This window comes from Palaemon carinicauda, chromosome 14 (genome assembly GCF_036898095.1).
Source record: "Palaemon carinicauda isolate YSFRI2023 chromosome 14, ASM3689809v2, whole genome shotgun sequence".
Classification (NCBI taxonomy): Eukaryota; Metazoa; Arthropoda; class Malacostraca; order Decapoda; family Palaemonidae; genus Palaemon; species Palaemon carinicauda.
Window position 1 is genome coordinate 43,884,952 of NC_090738.1, and position 14,551 is coordinate 43,899,502.

The following is a 14,551-nucleotide window of genomic DNA, read 5'->3' on the forward strand; positions in this document are numbered from 1 at the left end:
AATGTAACCATGAGAGCGTGAGCATAGAGTGCTCGTTTTCTGTTACTACAGTTACGAGTTACCCTTTCTCTCGTTTTCTTTCTTAAGCTCGGGTAAGGAGAGGTGGATTTCCTGTTTTCCGTTTTATACGATCACGAGTTATTCCTGCCTTCTCTTCTTCTCCGGGTTTATGATATTACGTTTGATGGTATTTACGTGTTATTGATGTGGTTACTGTTAATATAGCTAGCATTATTAATAGGATCCGTTAGTGTATGAGTCATTATTTTGGGATCGCTTTATGCCGACACCCGTAGCTCCGTTCTTTTCGGAACGTTCACCACCTTGAGTTATACTCCGCTATAATGGATACTCATTGGGTTGGGAACTAGTCAAATATTTGGAGTGCAACGGTGAAACCCGGCACTCAGACTCCGGCTTCGACCTTATGCACGCGAACCTTTTTTCTAATTATTAATCCCAGTTATACTCCACTATAATGGATACTCATTGGGTTGGGAACTAGTCAGATATTTGGAGTGCAATGGTGAAATCCGGCACTCAGACTCGGCTTCGGCCTTATGCACACGACCTTTTTTCAGCATTGAGGTTAATATTATCTTACCGCTGATGTTCACGTTTTCACTATGACGGACCTTTGTCACCGGATCTCCGGTGGCAACAAAGATCACTCAGACGTTCAGAACCGGGGTTAACATTATTTTACCGATGAGGTTTATAGTTACATGTTACGTGGTTACTGGATTTAGTATATTAATTTGTAGCTCTAGCTAACAATTTTGAAAACCATATTAGTCACACATAATTAATGTCATTTATTTCTATTGATCTATCTGTTCACTGACCAGAGTCTCAAGGAACAGTAAATGGCCTCTCATGGCATGGTTGGTTTCGACCTGGCTTTTCATTAGAAGGGGCTAGCGTCTGATCCCAAGTACGGAGTAAAAATTTATTTCTATTTGAACACGATGTTGTATGGATATTTATCCATATATATACATATTTATAATTAAATATATGCATAAATATAGACATATGTATTATATACATGTACAAATATATACATAAACATATATATTATTATTTATAGATAATTTGGTTGATCCCAGCCTGTGAATAGGATCACTAATCAGAGTTTCAAGGAACATCCAGACTTATGTCTCCTTTCTTTTACAGAAGGTCCGCCTACATGGTATGGTTCCCGGAGTCATGCACGCTCTGCTACGAGCTGTCCTCCCTACTCCTGAACGATGATGTAAGTTGGTTCTAATTTGTTTCTTTTTGGTATCCTTTGGCGATGATTTAATTTGTTCTGGATTTATGTATACATCACTTATTGAGGAGAACGGTCTTCTCCTTCATCACTAATCCCCTCACTTCTTTCAGGATGATGATGAATCTCTCCGGGCTGCAAGAGCGGCTCTCCGCCCTTGGGTATCAAGATTTGGAAGGAATGCTCCATCTGGCGGAACCTATCTCCTCGGCTTGTCCTCTCTAGGGTTGGACGTCGACCCCATGGACGGGCAGGTAGGTGGTGATGAGTTTTGAGCCTTCAGCTTTGCCATTATCTACGTCACCGGCCTAGGACCCTCAAAGGATCCTGATGTTCATATTACCTTGCATAAAACCGTGACTGCTAAAAGACGAAGCCCGATAAGTCCAGGGCTTCGACAGCGGGTCGTGCTCAGGATCCCTCCTTCCCCGCCGACCTGATCAGGGATAGGGTTAAAGAGCAGATACAACACATTCTAGGGCAAGCCAAGGAGCTATGACGGAGCTCAAAGATATGGTGGCGAATCTGATCCGTTCAGGAACTCGGATCTCTCTCCCTACAGCCCCAGACGCATCGAAGTAACCTCCTTCGATAAAAACAACACCATAGAAATTTGCCTTACATGTCCCATATAGACATGGTACCATAACTCTGGATGGCATAGGCGTCCGCCCTCTGGAGGTCCTAGAATTTACCCTCAGGGACTAGAATTCCCATTCAACGGATTCGTTCGATTGAAAGAGCATGCCTTGGTTAGGTTAGACAAGGTACCGAAGGTAACGGTAATATTTCCTAAAGAGCAGGCCCAATCTGTCTGGGCCAGGATTTTGTCGGTCTGGGGGTACGCTAATTCCAAGCTCACCCCACACAATGGGGCCTACGCCATATCTACAACTGCTCTCATTATTACCTTGCCTTTTACGGATAAATTGACAGGTCTTACTATTCAAGCTGTCAAAGAAGGTTCTGCCATGCCGGCCCTTAAAGAGACGGACCCCACCTCGGGGAGTCCCTAGCCTCGATTTATCCCACTGAGACCTTGTTTCGGATATTCACGAAGAACCTATCTCTGTCCTACCAATTCGACCTACACGCTTTGTGGTCTGCTCGGGTTAGTTGTAGGAAATACGTTCTGTCTGAGGCCTCTATCAGACATGAACCCAGCAGGCTGATAGCTTTCTCCTGCTGGGGTAAAACCCTCTTCCCTCAGGAGGAGGTGAACAAGGTTCTACAGGATGATACGAGAGCAAACCAAAATTGCAGGTGAGGCGGGGCCTCACTGCCAAAAAGAAGGTCGAAGACCAAAATCAAGCTTTCTTCAAGAAGAAGCAGAGAGTTACCCCCTTCAAAACGAACCGGGGTCACTGCCATCAATAGTCAGTTACCCACTCGTCATCACAGTCTTCCTCTGATTCGACGTCTATGCATCCGAATCCCCCTCATCAGGTGGTCTACCACACTGATTCCCAAGGTACACAGCCCAACCCCGTTTGGATGTCCTCGCCTGCATACAGCCCTAGCTCCGAACCCTCAGGTTCCTTTCGTGGACACCAGAGAGGAAGCTACAGGAGTAGAAGACAGTTCTGCCATCAAGGCGGACCTAGGAAAAAGGGGGCTCGGGGAAGGAAAGGACCTAGATTCACTCCCTCAAAACGAGGTGGTCCCGGTAGGGGGGAGACTTTACCACTTTCGAGACCATTGGACATTCGGTTCGTGGGCTCATAGCATAATCTCTAAAGGTTTGAGGTGGAAATGGCCACAGGGTTCTCCTCCTCCACCAGTGACCTTCTCCCAGAAATCCACTCCCATCCTGAAAGAGTACACCACAGAGTTACTCAAAAAGAAAGCAATCAAACGGGATCGATCACTGAAGTTCCAAGGCCGCCTATTCACAATTCCGAAGAAAGGCTTGTCGGCATTAAGAGTGGACCTGGACTTGTCAAAGATAAACTCTTACATTCTCTGCGACAAGTTCCGAATGTTGACTATCTCTCAGGTACGGACCTTACTTCCCCGTGGGGCCGTCACCACCTCTGTCGACCTTACCGACGACTATTATCATGTGCCTATAGCTCGAAACTTCTCTTCTTATCTGGGTTTCCGCCTAGGCAGGAAAGCCTTTGCGTTTAAGTCATGCCCTTCGGCCTCAACATTGATCCCAGGATATTCACGAAACTGGGAGAGACAGTGTTAGAACAACTCAGGAACCAAGGGATACAGATCATTGCTTATCTGGACGGTTGGCTCATTTGGGCCCGGTCGGCCATAGAAGGCAACAGAGCTACGAAGGAAGTACTTCGATTTCTCGACAACCTGTGATTTCGGATCAATCTCCAAAAGTCTCGCCTGCAACCATCAGGCCACTTAGAATGGTTAGCCATTCAGTGGGACCTTTCGAAGCACACGTTGTCTCTCCCTTCCAAAAAGGTAAGAGGAATAGCTTCCAAGATCAAGAATTTTCTCAAACACAAACAGGTGTCCAGAAGAGCCTTAGAAAGTATCCTCGGCCTTCTCCAATTCACTTCAGTAACAGATCTCCTTTTAAAAGCCAAACTCAAAGACATCAATCGAGTTTGGAGAAAGAGAGCTACAATACCTTTAAGAGACAAGGTCTCGAAGATCCCCTGTCTTGAAAATGAGACTACGCCCATGGTCCGAACCGAAGAACCTCTCCAAATCGGTTCCTCTACAATTCCCACCTCCACAAGTGACATTCCATACAGCCGCGTCTCTAAGTGGATGGGGGGATTACTCCGAACATCAGATGTTTCAGGGCTCTTGGTCACCCGCCATGAAACAGTCCCATATCAATGTTCTCCAAGCCATGGCAGTGTTCTTGACCCTAAAGAGACTCTCTCCTCCGAGGTCGACCCACATCAGAGTAGTGTCAGACAGCACAGACGTAGTACACTGCGTCAACAGGGGAGGATCCATGTCACCCAACCTGAATCAGATCCTGGTCACTATCTTCGCCTGGGCAACAGAAAAGAACTGGTTCCTGTCAGCAACTCACCTAGCGGGAGTCCAGAATGTGAGAGCGGACTCACTATCCAGGACGAAACCACTGGAGTCAGAATGGTCTCTAGACATAATTTCATTCCGGTGGATACTCAGGCTGGTTCCGGGCCTCCAGGTAGATCTATTCGCAACTCGGATGAATCACAAACTTCCTTGTTATGTGACCCCAACCCTGGACCCTCAGGCTTATGCCATGAACGCATTAACCCGGGATTGGAACCATTAGAAGAAGATTTACCTATTTCCCCCAGTGAATCTTCTAATGAAACTTTTACACAAACTATGCTCCTTCCGGGAGGCAGTGGCTTTAGTACCACCTCACTGGCCAAGAACAGTTGGTTTCCTCTCCTCCTCGAGTTGAAACTCCGTCCCTTCCGGATCCCGTTCCCCAAACTGACCCAAGTAATCCAAACTCACTGTGTCAGATTACTCAAGGATAGCCGAAACTCTGACTTTGTGAACTACAGGAAGTTTGCAGCTCATAGAGACGCGAACATTGAACCGGAAAACGATCTCTTCATCGAATCAGACAAAAGGGACTCGACAATTCGCCAATATGATTCGGCCGTTAACAACTAGCAGATTCCCTAAGAGTTCAGACCATACTCCTATGTCTCCGAATTTAGCCATCTCTTTCTTGAGGTTCCTATTTGACAAAGGCCTAACAGTTAGCACTTTAACCACCATCGTCAGCTTTGAAGAAGCTCTTCCTTGTTGGGTTTAACATTAACCTAGCTGATTCCTATTTCTCATCTACAGTATTCCAAAAACATGTGCTAGGCTTTGACCTTCGGTTCGGCCACAAAAGGACTCTTGGTCTCTGAACGGTGTCCTCAAACTTGCGACGGACACGGACAATGAATCCTGCTCTTATATCACTCTTCTTAGGAAGACTTTATTTCTAACGGCTTTGGCCTCAGGTGATGGAATATCAGAACTAGCAGCTCTCTCACGAAACCCGAAAAAACATAGATTTCCTCCCTTCAGCCGAAGTACAGTACTCCTTTCTCCAGACAAAGCTTTCCTAGCTAAAAAATGAGGATCCGCAAAATAGTTGCTCCCCTCAGAAGATTATTCTTCTTCCCCAGGACCCTTTCTCTGTGTCCAGTCACTACTCTCAAGGCCTTTTTAGCTAGAACTGCCACCCGCTCGTCTGGCCCCTTGGTTATCAGGGAACAAGGAGGTACTATTTCCATTTATGGTATCAGGCAACAAATCCTCTACTTCATTAAACATACTAATCCGGAATCATTTCCCCAGGCTCATGATATACGGACAGTAGATACCTCCATCAATTACTTCCAGAACAGGGACTTTGATGATTTTAAAAAATATACGGGTTGGAAATCCCCTATGGTTGTCAAACGCCACTATCTAAAGATCTTACAGGCCCTTAAATACCCGACGATGGCAGCGGGGAGCCTTATCTCTCCCCATTAATCTCTTCTTCTTCCTTTCTTCCATCTCTTCTCTTCTCCCTCCTACCCGCCACGCACACCACGTCGCCACTCTCCTGGGTAGTTCGTTAGCCCTATGATATTTGCCATGTTTAATTCCTATGGTTTAACTGTTATTGTAGTTACCGTTCCTTTAAGGTTTAGATATGCTTAGACATGTAAGGTTTGGTGCCTTTTGCGATTCGACACTCAGTTGATTCCTTGTCGTCATAGTTATTTAGCCTTACGTTCCCTATGTCATTTGGCTAGTTGGTAATTGGACGTTTACTTACATTATTATATTATATTATTGTCGTACATGGTGATTGTATTCTCCTCATTATGTTATTACTTTATTGGGCTTGGAAGGCATTCTCTGGTACATTTTCACCGGCCGTCACAGGTCGACCCAGAAAAGGGATTTTGACGAAAGAAAAATCTATTTCTGGGGAGAGACCTGTGACGCCCGGTGAAACCCTTCCAGGTTATTTTTGTACGGACCCACCCTTTCCTTGCCAAGCCATATGTTCTTGCAGAAGGATGACCTAGAGGGCGTTCGTGTGGGTGACGGTGGCGTGGTCCAAGTGTGGTTTCTGGGGTCTTTGTTACGGCCCTTCCCTTTGATGAAGGAGTTATCTAAATGGAAGACAGCCTGTGAATAGTGGTTTTCACACGCCCCTGATGTATACACGACACTCACGAGGTGCTCGCGCGAGGGTAGTAACCTCTGCATTCCATGCTTTTAATTTTCTCTGGTATATTTGGAAGATTTATATCAGAAAAAGTGGAAAGAAGGACTTTTTCACCGGGCGTCACAGGTCTCTCCCCAGAAACAGATTTTTCCTTCGTCAAAATCCCTTTTCTTCCTGTCCTCCAGGCGGACGATGGGCAGAAGCATTTGGTTTAGGTGGGGCGATCTTGAGCCCTGACGGTTGAGACATCTGACTACTACGGAGCTGTCCAGAGTTAGACGAATGTGGATCGAAGGACGCGGAGATAGTTTCTTCAGAGTGAGAAGAACTGCCATGGCCTCCAAGATGTTGATGTGAAACGTCTTGAACAGGGGAGACCATGTTCCTTGAACTTGTTGTCGGTGAGAGTGACCACCCATCCCTCCAGGGAGGCGTCCGTGTGGATGTTGATCGACGGAGGCGGTGGTTGAAGAGGGATGGATCTTTTCAAGGTCCTTGTTTCTGACCACGGCTTGAGAAGTGAGCGAAGCCTGTTCGGTAGGGGTCTTTTGAGATCTCTTCGAGCGATGGGTGCGTTTCGTCTCCAGACTCCTGAGGCATCCTTTAGCTGTGCTCGTAGCACTGGGTTTGTCACTGAGGCGAACTGTAGGGAGCCGAGTACTCGCTTCTGCTGTCGTCTTGAGATCCGTTTGGATTTGAGAAGTCTTTTGACAGACCTGGCTATTTCCTTCCTTTTCTTCAGAAGGATGGAAAGGCACTGTGACTGAAGATTCCAATGGATTCCCAACCATTGAAACTTCTGAGCTGGAGACAGGCGAGACTTCTTGGTGTTTATCTTGAAACCCAGATGTTCCAGGAATTGGGTCACCTTTCTGCACGCTCGCGAACATTCTTCTGAAGATGTCGACCAGACCAGCCAATCGTCGAGGTAAGACATCACTTGGACGCCCTGGAGGCGTAGTTGGTGGACGATTGTGTCTGCCAGTTTCGTGAAGATTCTTGGAGCCACGTTGAGCCCAAAGGGCATGGCCCTGAAAGCGTAGTTTCTTCTTTGGAGCCTGAATCCTAGGTAGGAGGAAGCTTGGTGGTTCATTGGGATGTGCCAATAGGCATCCGCCAGGTCTATTGAGACTGTGTAGGCCTTGTGAGGCAGTAGGGCTCTTATATGTTGAAGAGTCAGCATCTTGAATTTGTTGTTCACAATGAACTTGTTGAGGGGGGACAAGTCGAGAATGACTCTGAGCTTGTCTGAGTCCTTCTTGGGAACACAAAACAGTCTTCCCTGGAACCTGGTGGACTTTACCCTCTTGATCACCTTCTTGTTAAAGAGTTCTAGGGCATATTCTTCTAAGAGGGGGGTTGATGGCTGGAAGAATTGGCGGAAGGTTGGAGGTGATTGTGTCCAGCTCCAACCTAGTCCCTTCTTGATGATGCTGTGTGCCCAAGGATCGAAGGTCCAGCGATCCTGAAAGTGGCGGAGTCTTACTCCCATCGGAAGCACTTCATTGCTTCTGGTTTCCCGCTGGGATGAAAGGTAGTGGACTGTCTTTCGTAGGCAGGAGTGAAGACCGGTGATTGGGACACCACCGGCTGAGGGACCAGATGAAAGGTCTGTTGTGGCTGTGCCACTATTTGGGGAGTAGCGGGAGCCGGAAACTGGCGTTTTGGTTGATGCTGCTGGGGTCTTGGCTTAGCAGATTTCCTCTTAGGCTGTGGGCCTTCATCCTGAGAGGACTTTCTCTTACGGGACATGCTCCACTTACTGAGAAGGTTCCGATTCTCAGTGGCGGCCTTGTCCTCGATCTCCTTCACCAAAGCAGTTGGGAAGAGATGCTTGCCCCAGATGTTGGAGGAGATTAGTTTCCGGGGTTCGTGTTTCACCGCCGCGTTGGCGAACACAAACTCTCTACAGGCTCTCCGGGCCTTGATGAAGCTGTACAAGTCCTTCATCACGGTCGCAAGGTGGGTCTTCGCGAGAACCATGTAGAAATCCGGGACCCTGATGTCCCCGGCCATTACTTCAAGTTGAACTTGAAGGGATAGGGAGGCAGCTAGCCTCTCCTTGGTGTCCTGTTCCCAACGGATTAGGTGGTCGTTCAGCTTGGGGAGATCTTCATTGAACTGACGGCCAGCCGAAGCTTTAGGGAAGAGAAGGGCCCTCATCTTCTCATTGGGGAGATAAGGCCCGGTGGCGTTCCATTGGAAACCGCGCACCCACTTGCGCTGTATCTCTCGAGCATTGTCCCTGGCCTCCGCGGACGGAGGGTTGTCGAACACCTCATCAAGAAGGCTTTTGCAGATTGCACAGGTCTGCGGATCCCAATACTTGAGATTCCCCTTCTTCACAGCACAGGCGGCGTGGGTCCGGCACGCCAGATGCCCATAGAAGTCAGGGCGACGAACTCCGCAGAAGGAGCACTCACACTTCACGTACTCCTCCTGTAAAAGAAAGAGACAATGAGTACTTGGAAGTCATTATAATATGACTTACAGTAATCTTAAAGTAAGGTGTAAGTTACAACTTATAAAATATAAGATTCATTTCTTTATGAGCTCAGGAAAGGTGAGCTAGAAAGGAAGTAGGAAGACACATACTTGTGAATCCTGCCCAGCCAATTGCCGTGACTTTGCCCTATAATTAATTCCTTAGGACCTGTAGGGTTCTAGATGAGGGAAAGAGCATCCGTTTGGATGAGCCAAGCTTAGGCTTCCTCTGAGGAATTAATTACAGAGAGGTGTAGACCTGAATTCATTCAGATCATATAGAGAGAAGGGGGAAAATAGGATAAACCCCAGTTTTGTAGGATTAGTCCCGGCAAGAGACTGCAGTAGGAAGCACAGAATATGCTGGAAATGTTTTACTGTACAACCGTATACAATAGTCATTGTTCTATGGTATGAAATACCAGAGGAGAACTGGCTAGTCTACACAGCTGCATGACAGGGACTGCCGGCACGGGGCCGGCAGCCGGGAGGAGTGATTGTCCGCTGTAAGCCGAGGCTAGAAGCGCCGGCAGACTGACGGCAGGCCGGAGGCCCGTCTAGCGAGGTGAACCCATCAATGGCCACATATCAAGTGGCAGAGAGACAGGAAGACACTTGGAAATGGCGGATCGCCGGCAGGACGGTGGCCCCTGGCAGCCAGCCGGCAATGGTAGACCATCGCTGACTTCATCCAATGAAGCAGGAAGGTTACCCAAGATGCCGGCGGCTAGCGCCGGCAAGTGGAGGCCGGATCGCCGGCAGGACGGTGGCCCCCGGCAGCCGGCAGGACGGTGGCCCCCAGCAGCCGGCAATGGTAGACCATCGCTGACATCATCCAATGAAGCAGGAAGGTTACCCAAGATGCCGGCGGCTAGCGCCGGCAAGCAGAGATGACAGTGGACCGGCACCGAGATAGAAAGAGAGAAAGATAAGGAGGGAAGGTAATGAAGGGTAATACCCAGTACCCAAACTAACCCTCCTCCGGAAGGATTGTTCACATGAAAGGGGGGATACGCCTATCATCCGGCGGCAGAGAGCCGGCAGACGGCTATGTTGCCTGTGGTAGCCCAAGGGAGGGCCAGAGAACACTCAAGGAGGGAGGACTTCCGCCGGCACTATCCCATAGTTCAACTATGTTAGGGAAGTGTAGCAGAACGGACCACCTAGCAGAAGAGCACAGCCAATCCCACAACTCGCCGCAAGGGAGGAGTTGTAGGACGGCGGACAGGGGTGTGATGGCAAGCCAACACAAAGGGACAGAGTGGGGAGGGGGGAGAGAGTCCAGAGAGGGAGCGGAAGGGGTGGGTTACACACCCTTACACTCCCAAGAGAGGGGGAACTGTTTGGGTGCTAGCCTACCTAAGAAGAAGAGAACGCTCTCCAACATAGGGAAGGTTAGCTCAGATTAGGTACAGCACTAGTGTACTGTCCTAAACTATAATAAAACAGAATCCCCCAAAGCCTAACCTAGACCAGGAGAACCATTCTCCTAGACTAGGGAGGGCAGGAGTAGGACAAATCGCTAGGCTGCAGGGAGGAAGGGACGTGTCCCAACCAAGTGCAGTCTAGGGGGAAAGGCAGAGCCCTTCCACCTTCAACCTCAGTCGATACCATAGGGAGAAGACGTTCTCCTAAGGTGGGCTGGGGTGAACGACGGTTACTCTGGGGTTCTGTCCAAGCTCGGGCCATGAACAATGGCGAGGAGAAGGAGAGAACAACCTTAGCCTAACCTACCCGAAAGCCATTCGAGGCAAGAGGGCTAGGATATATCATAGCTACCCAGAGGGAGGAGGTTACCCTTGTAAGGTAACAGGGGAGATAAGGAAGCATACAAGGGCCCCAACGTTAGGTTAGGGGAGTGTGTCAATGGACGGACCACGTACGATCCCTTGTATGGTCCCTAGAAGGCGAAAATACATGTGCAACACTGAATCTTGTATGTATAAATGCCTATATCTTCATTTCAGAAATTTTTTAAAAACACTAGGAACACTTATTGTATCATGCAGAAAGTAAACATGAACACTTAGGCATCGAGCCTAGGGTTAGGCTAGTAGGCTAGCATAGGGTTCGGCTAACTAAGTTCGCCAAAGAATACTATCGGCATAATATAACTAATTCCTAGCAATGAAGACTAAATAACTAATGATATTTAATTAGTTATGAGACCGGGAAAGCTGTTCTGGCTAACTAGATAAGGCATGCGTCGTAACATGCATCGTAACATGACGCCTCCGGTCAGGGCACAGCTCCGCCACAAAACACAAGATTTAAGGATAAAAAATCGTTACTTTAAGGCCAGAGCTTATTTATACAATACAAGAACATGGTACTCAACTTTCCAGAAGAAGGCGAGGCCGAAGGTTGCGACATGGCGATAAAAATCGATCACTGGGAAAAAACCAAACAACGTAGATCGCTACAAGATTTGGAATGAAGAGGACGGACATGACGTCAGTCAATATGGCGGACAGCTATGGCTGCCGTTTGTTTACGTCACGAGGTACCGTAACAGTAGCGTAGGAGGATAACTTTGCAACGGCTCCTCAGTTATCTCGCCACCTTTCCCCCTTGAAGCATAAACGCTATGTGGGGTGCAGATAGCCATGTGGCATGTCAAAGCATACGTCCCCTGTTGATATACGATATCCTAAAGGGAAACCTTTAGGGTACTCGCGCCAGAAGTTAGAATTCTGCGAAACCTTTGGTTTAATTCTCTGGGAATATCCACTGTAGACATATATACCCTCAGGAAGCCACTAAAGGAACTTTCCATCAGGACATCATGGCTTGAGCCCAAAAAGAGCATTATATGCTCCAAGGCCTTTGTGAAAGCCAAACTGCAAACTAGGAAATTAATATTATTAAGACACTTTGCCAAAAGACATTTAAAATCTTATGAATTATGAAAACTGGGCATTAACAAACAGGTTTAGAGCAACAACAACACATTTACCTAATGGAGTAACATTACTTATTCTCCATCAAGTAGAAAAAAATCTCATCTTGCTAACTTGCAAAAAATAACACAACCTAAGAGCTAGAAATCAGTTGCCTTTATAGGAAAAAATACCATAACCATTAAGGGCCAAAATCTATGCTAGTTTAGCCTCAGAGAAGCAGAAATGAGAATAATTGAGTGTCTCATTACTATGCCTACTGTCAAATACATCAACTTCCTCATTTAGACATTGAATTGAAGAGCTATCTTGTTTAAGGGGACCGTCCACCATGGTGTTTTGACATACCAACTTTCAGAAATAAAAAATCGTTTTAATGCTTCTATGTATGCATAAACATATTGTAAATGCTCTCCAGAAGTTTCAGCCAATTATTTTTACAAATAATTAAGACATAGCGGTCTTTAAATGATGACATCATCATTACTGCGTCGTCTGCACGACTGAGTTTGACAAAATCGTCATTGTGTGTTTATTTTTGCATATATATAGCAATTTTTTCACTTATGTTTCGAAATCTCATACGTCTGGCAGAAATGGAGGGCATTGGTAGAGGGTAGGTGAACGAAAACTACGAGCTACGAGAACAGCAGCCAGAGTTTTCAAAGACGTATACAGTAGAAGTTATAATGCATATGTTTGTTTACTTGCAGTTCAGATGAACACTGTGTTTTCACAACGTCCTCGGGAACTTTATAGCAAGGCCAATGTTACCTAAGGTCATAGAGAGAACAAAAAGTAAGCAGAGAGCAAGAAAAAAGAACCAAGAAGAGAGAGAAACATGAAAAAGAGTACAAAGCTGAAACATGCCAACTAAAACACTGGCAACAATGAGAGATCGCCGGCAACTCATGACATCCTTACACCAAGTGTAATAGTAAACTTAGGGTTTAAATACCTCGTTTAGGGTGCAGTTATGTAGGAATAAGCAATATAAGTTATCATAATAATATTATCTTGATTTCTTTAAGAAAAGAAGTGAAAATTTGCTGCAAATCTTTGGGAGCTCATAACTCAAAAACATACTTATTCACACTTTGGTATATTTTTCTCAATTATTTATTGTTTGATTTTAGAGAGAAAGATATCATTGAAAAGAGGAGTAAATATTCCACAATTTTGTAAAACGGAATTTTGAATTTCTTTTTACTTTCTTTTTCATGATATTTTATGTCTAGAAAAGGGAAAAAAATAAAAATTCATAAAAAAAGGAAAATCAAAATTCCGTCTCACAGAAATGTTCGGTTTATAAAGTAGTTTTTATGATAAAAGTTTCAATACAATTGGTGCCACATTTGTGGAGAAAAGTGTACCTTTGTTTTTGTTTTTTTAATCCTGCTTTTTCTAATAAATCACAAGAGCTTTTGATCAAATGACTTGAAATTTTAATATGATGAAGGAATTATATATGTCTAAAACATATATAGAAATGTTTTATTTTGGATCATTAAAAGAAAAAATGGCAGACATGGCGGACGGTCCCCTAAGGAAAGAAGGAACTTCCAAGTTTATACCAGAGAGTTGAGATTTAAGAGAACACATCATGTATGTTCCTAGGTTGTACCAGAGAGTGTTTCTTTTAAGGTCAAATTGTATTCCATTAGAGTTGAAGCCTATGAGCAAGGAATAATGTAGGAAAAAATACATACAATAGTTTTTCCTAAATTTGGATAACATCAATGTAATGAATTTTTGCATGGGCTAAGGAATCTTATCCTCAATTAAGATGCTGCATACAAGTTAACTAGATGGAAACCGGTCATAAAAATATAGAGATAACAATAATATTAGGACGTATTTAGCATCACTGGAAGCATTTTTAATCCTCTAAATAGCAAAACCTAGAATGCTTTGTAAAACTTCAAATGAAATGGGAAAAGAAAGCAAACTAATTTTAATTAATCAAAAATAGTACAAAAGTCTATTCACTAATAGTTTTAATAAAATAGCAAAGAAAACGAAAAATTAAAAAAAAACAACAAACCATACCTTCTTTACTTCAATGACCACACCAACTTTCAACTTCTTGGATTCAGGACAGAGGGCAACTGCAACAATGGGGGACACGCACTGTCCATCTGAAAGACGCAAATAGCACATTCCATCGTATGTTGCCGAGAAAACCACCTGCAAAAGATTTTTTATATACATAAACAGGAACAAATAAAAATACATATTCATAAATTTATTCATATATATATATTTATACATTGTATATATACGTTGTATATATATATTGTATATATATGATAAAAATTTGCACATTTAGATGTGTTTTTCCATATTTCAAATAAGCCATATATTTTAATACATTAATGTCTGGATTCTCTTACTAACCTCAGGATCAGAGTCTCAAGGCGAAATCACACAAAGACAATAGCATCTGACCGTCCGGGAAACGAACCCTGGTCAAGGATGCTTGAAGGACAGTGACCGTACCATTTAGCCACTAAATGGTGCGGTCACTGTAATACAAGCAACCTGGACCAGGGTTCGATTTTCAGACGGTCAGATGCTATTGTCGTTGTGTGATTTCGCCTTGAGACTCTGATCCCGAAGTTGGTAAGAGAACCCAGTCATTAATATATTAAAATATATTTCTTATTTGATATATATATATATATATATTTATATATGTATATATATAATGTATATATATATATATATATATATATATATATATATATA

General features: G+C 44.8%; 1 protein-coding gene across 3 annotated transcripts in view; it reads right to left on the reverse strand.

The window, feature by feature from the left end:
* LOC137653558 (centromere-associated protein E-like) overlaps positions 1–14,551 on the reverse strand; it is an 892,913-nt gene that overhangs the window by 683,126 nt on the left and 195,236 nt on the right. For all 3 annotated transcript variants that reach the window (XM_068387057.1, XM_068387056.1, XM_068387055.1), the window contains exon 7: positions 13,853–13,990. In XM_068387057.1, the coding sequence (XP_068243158.1) occupies positions 13,853–13,990 (138 nt within the window). The remainder of the gene's footprint in view (positions 1–13,852; positions 13,991–14,551) is intronic.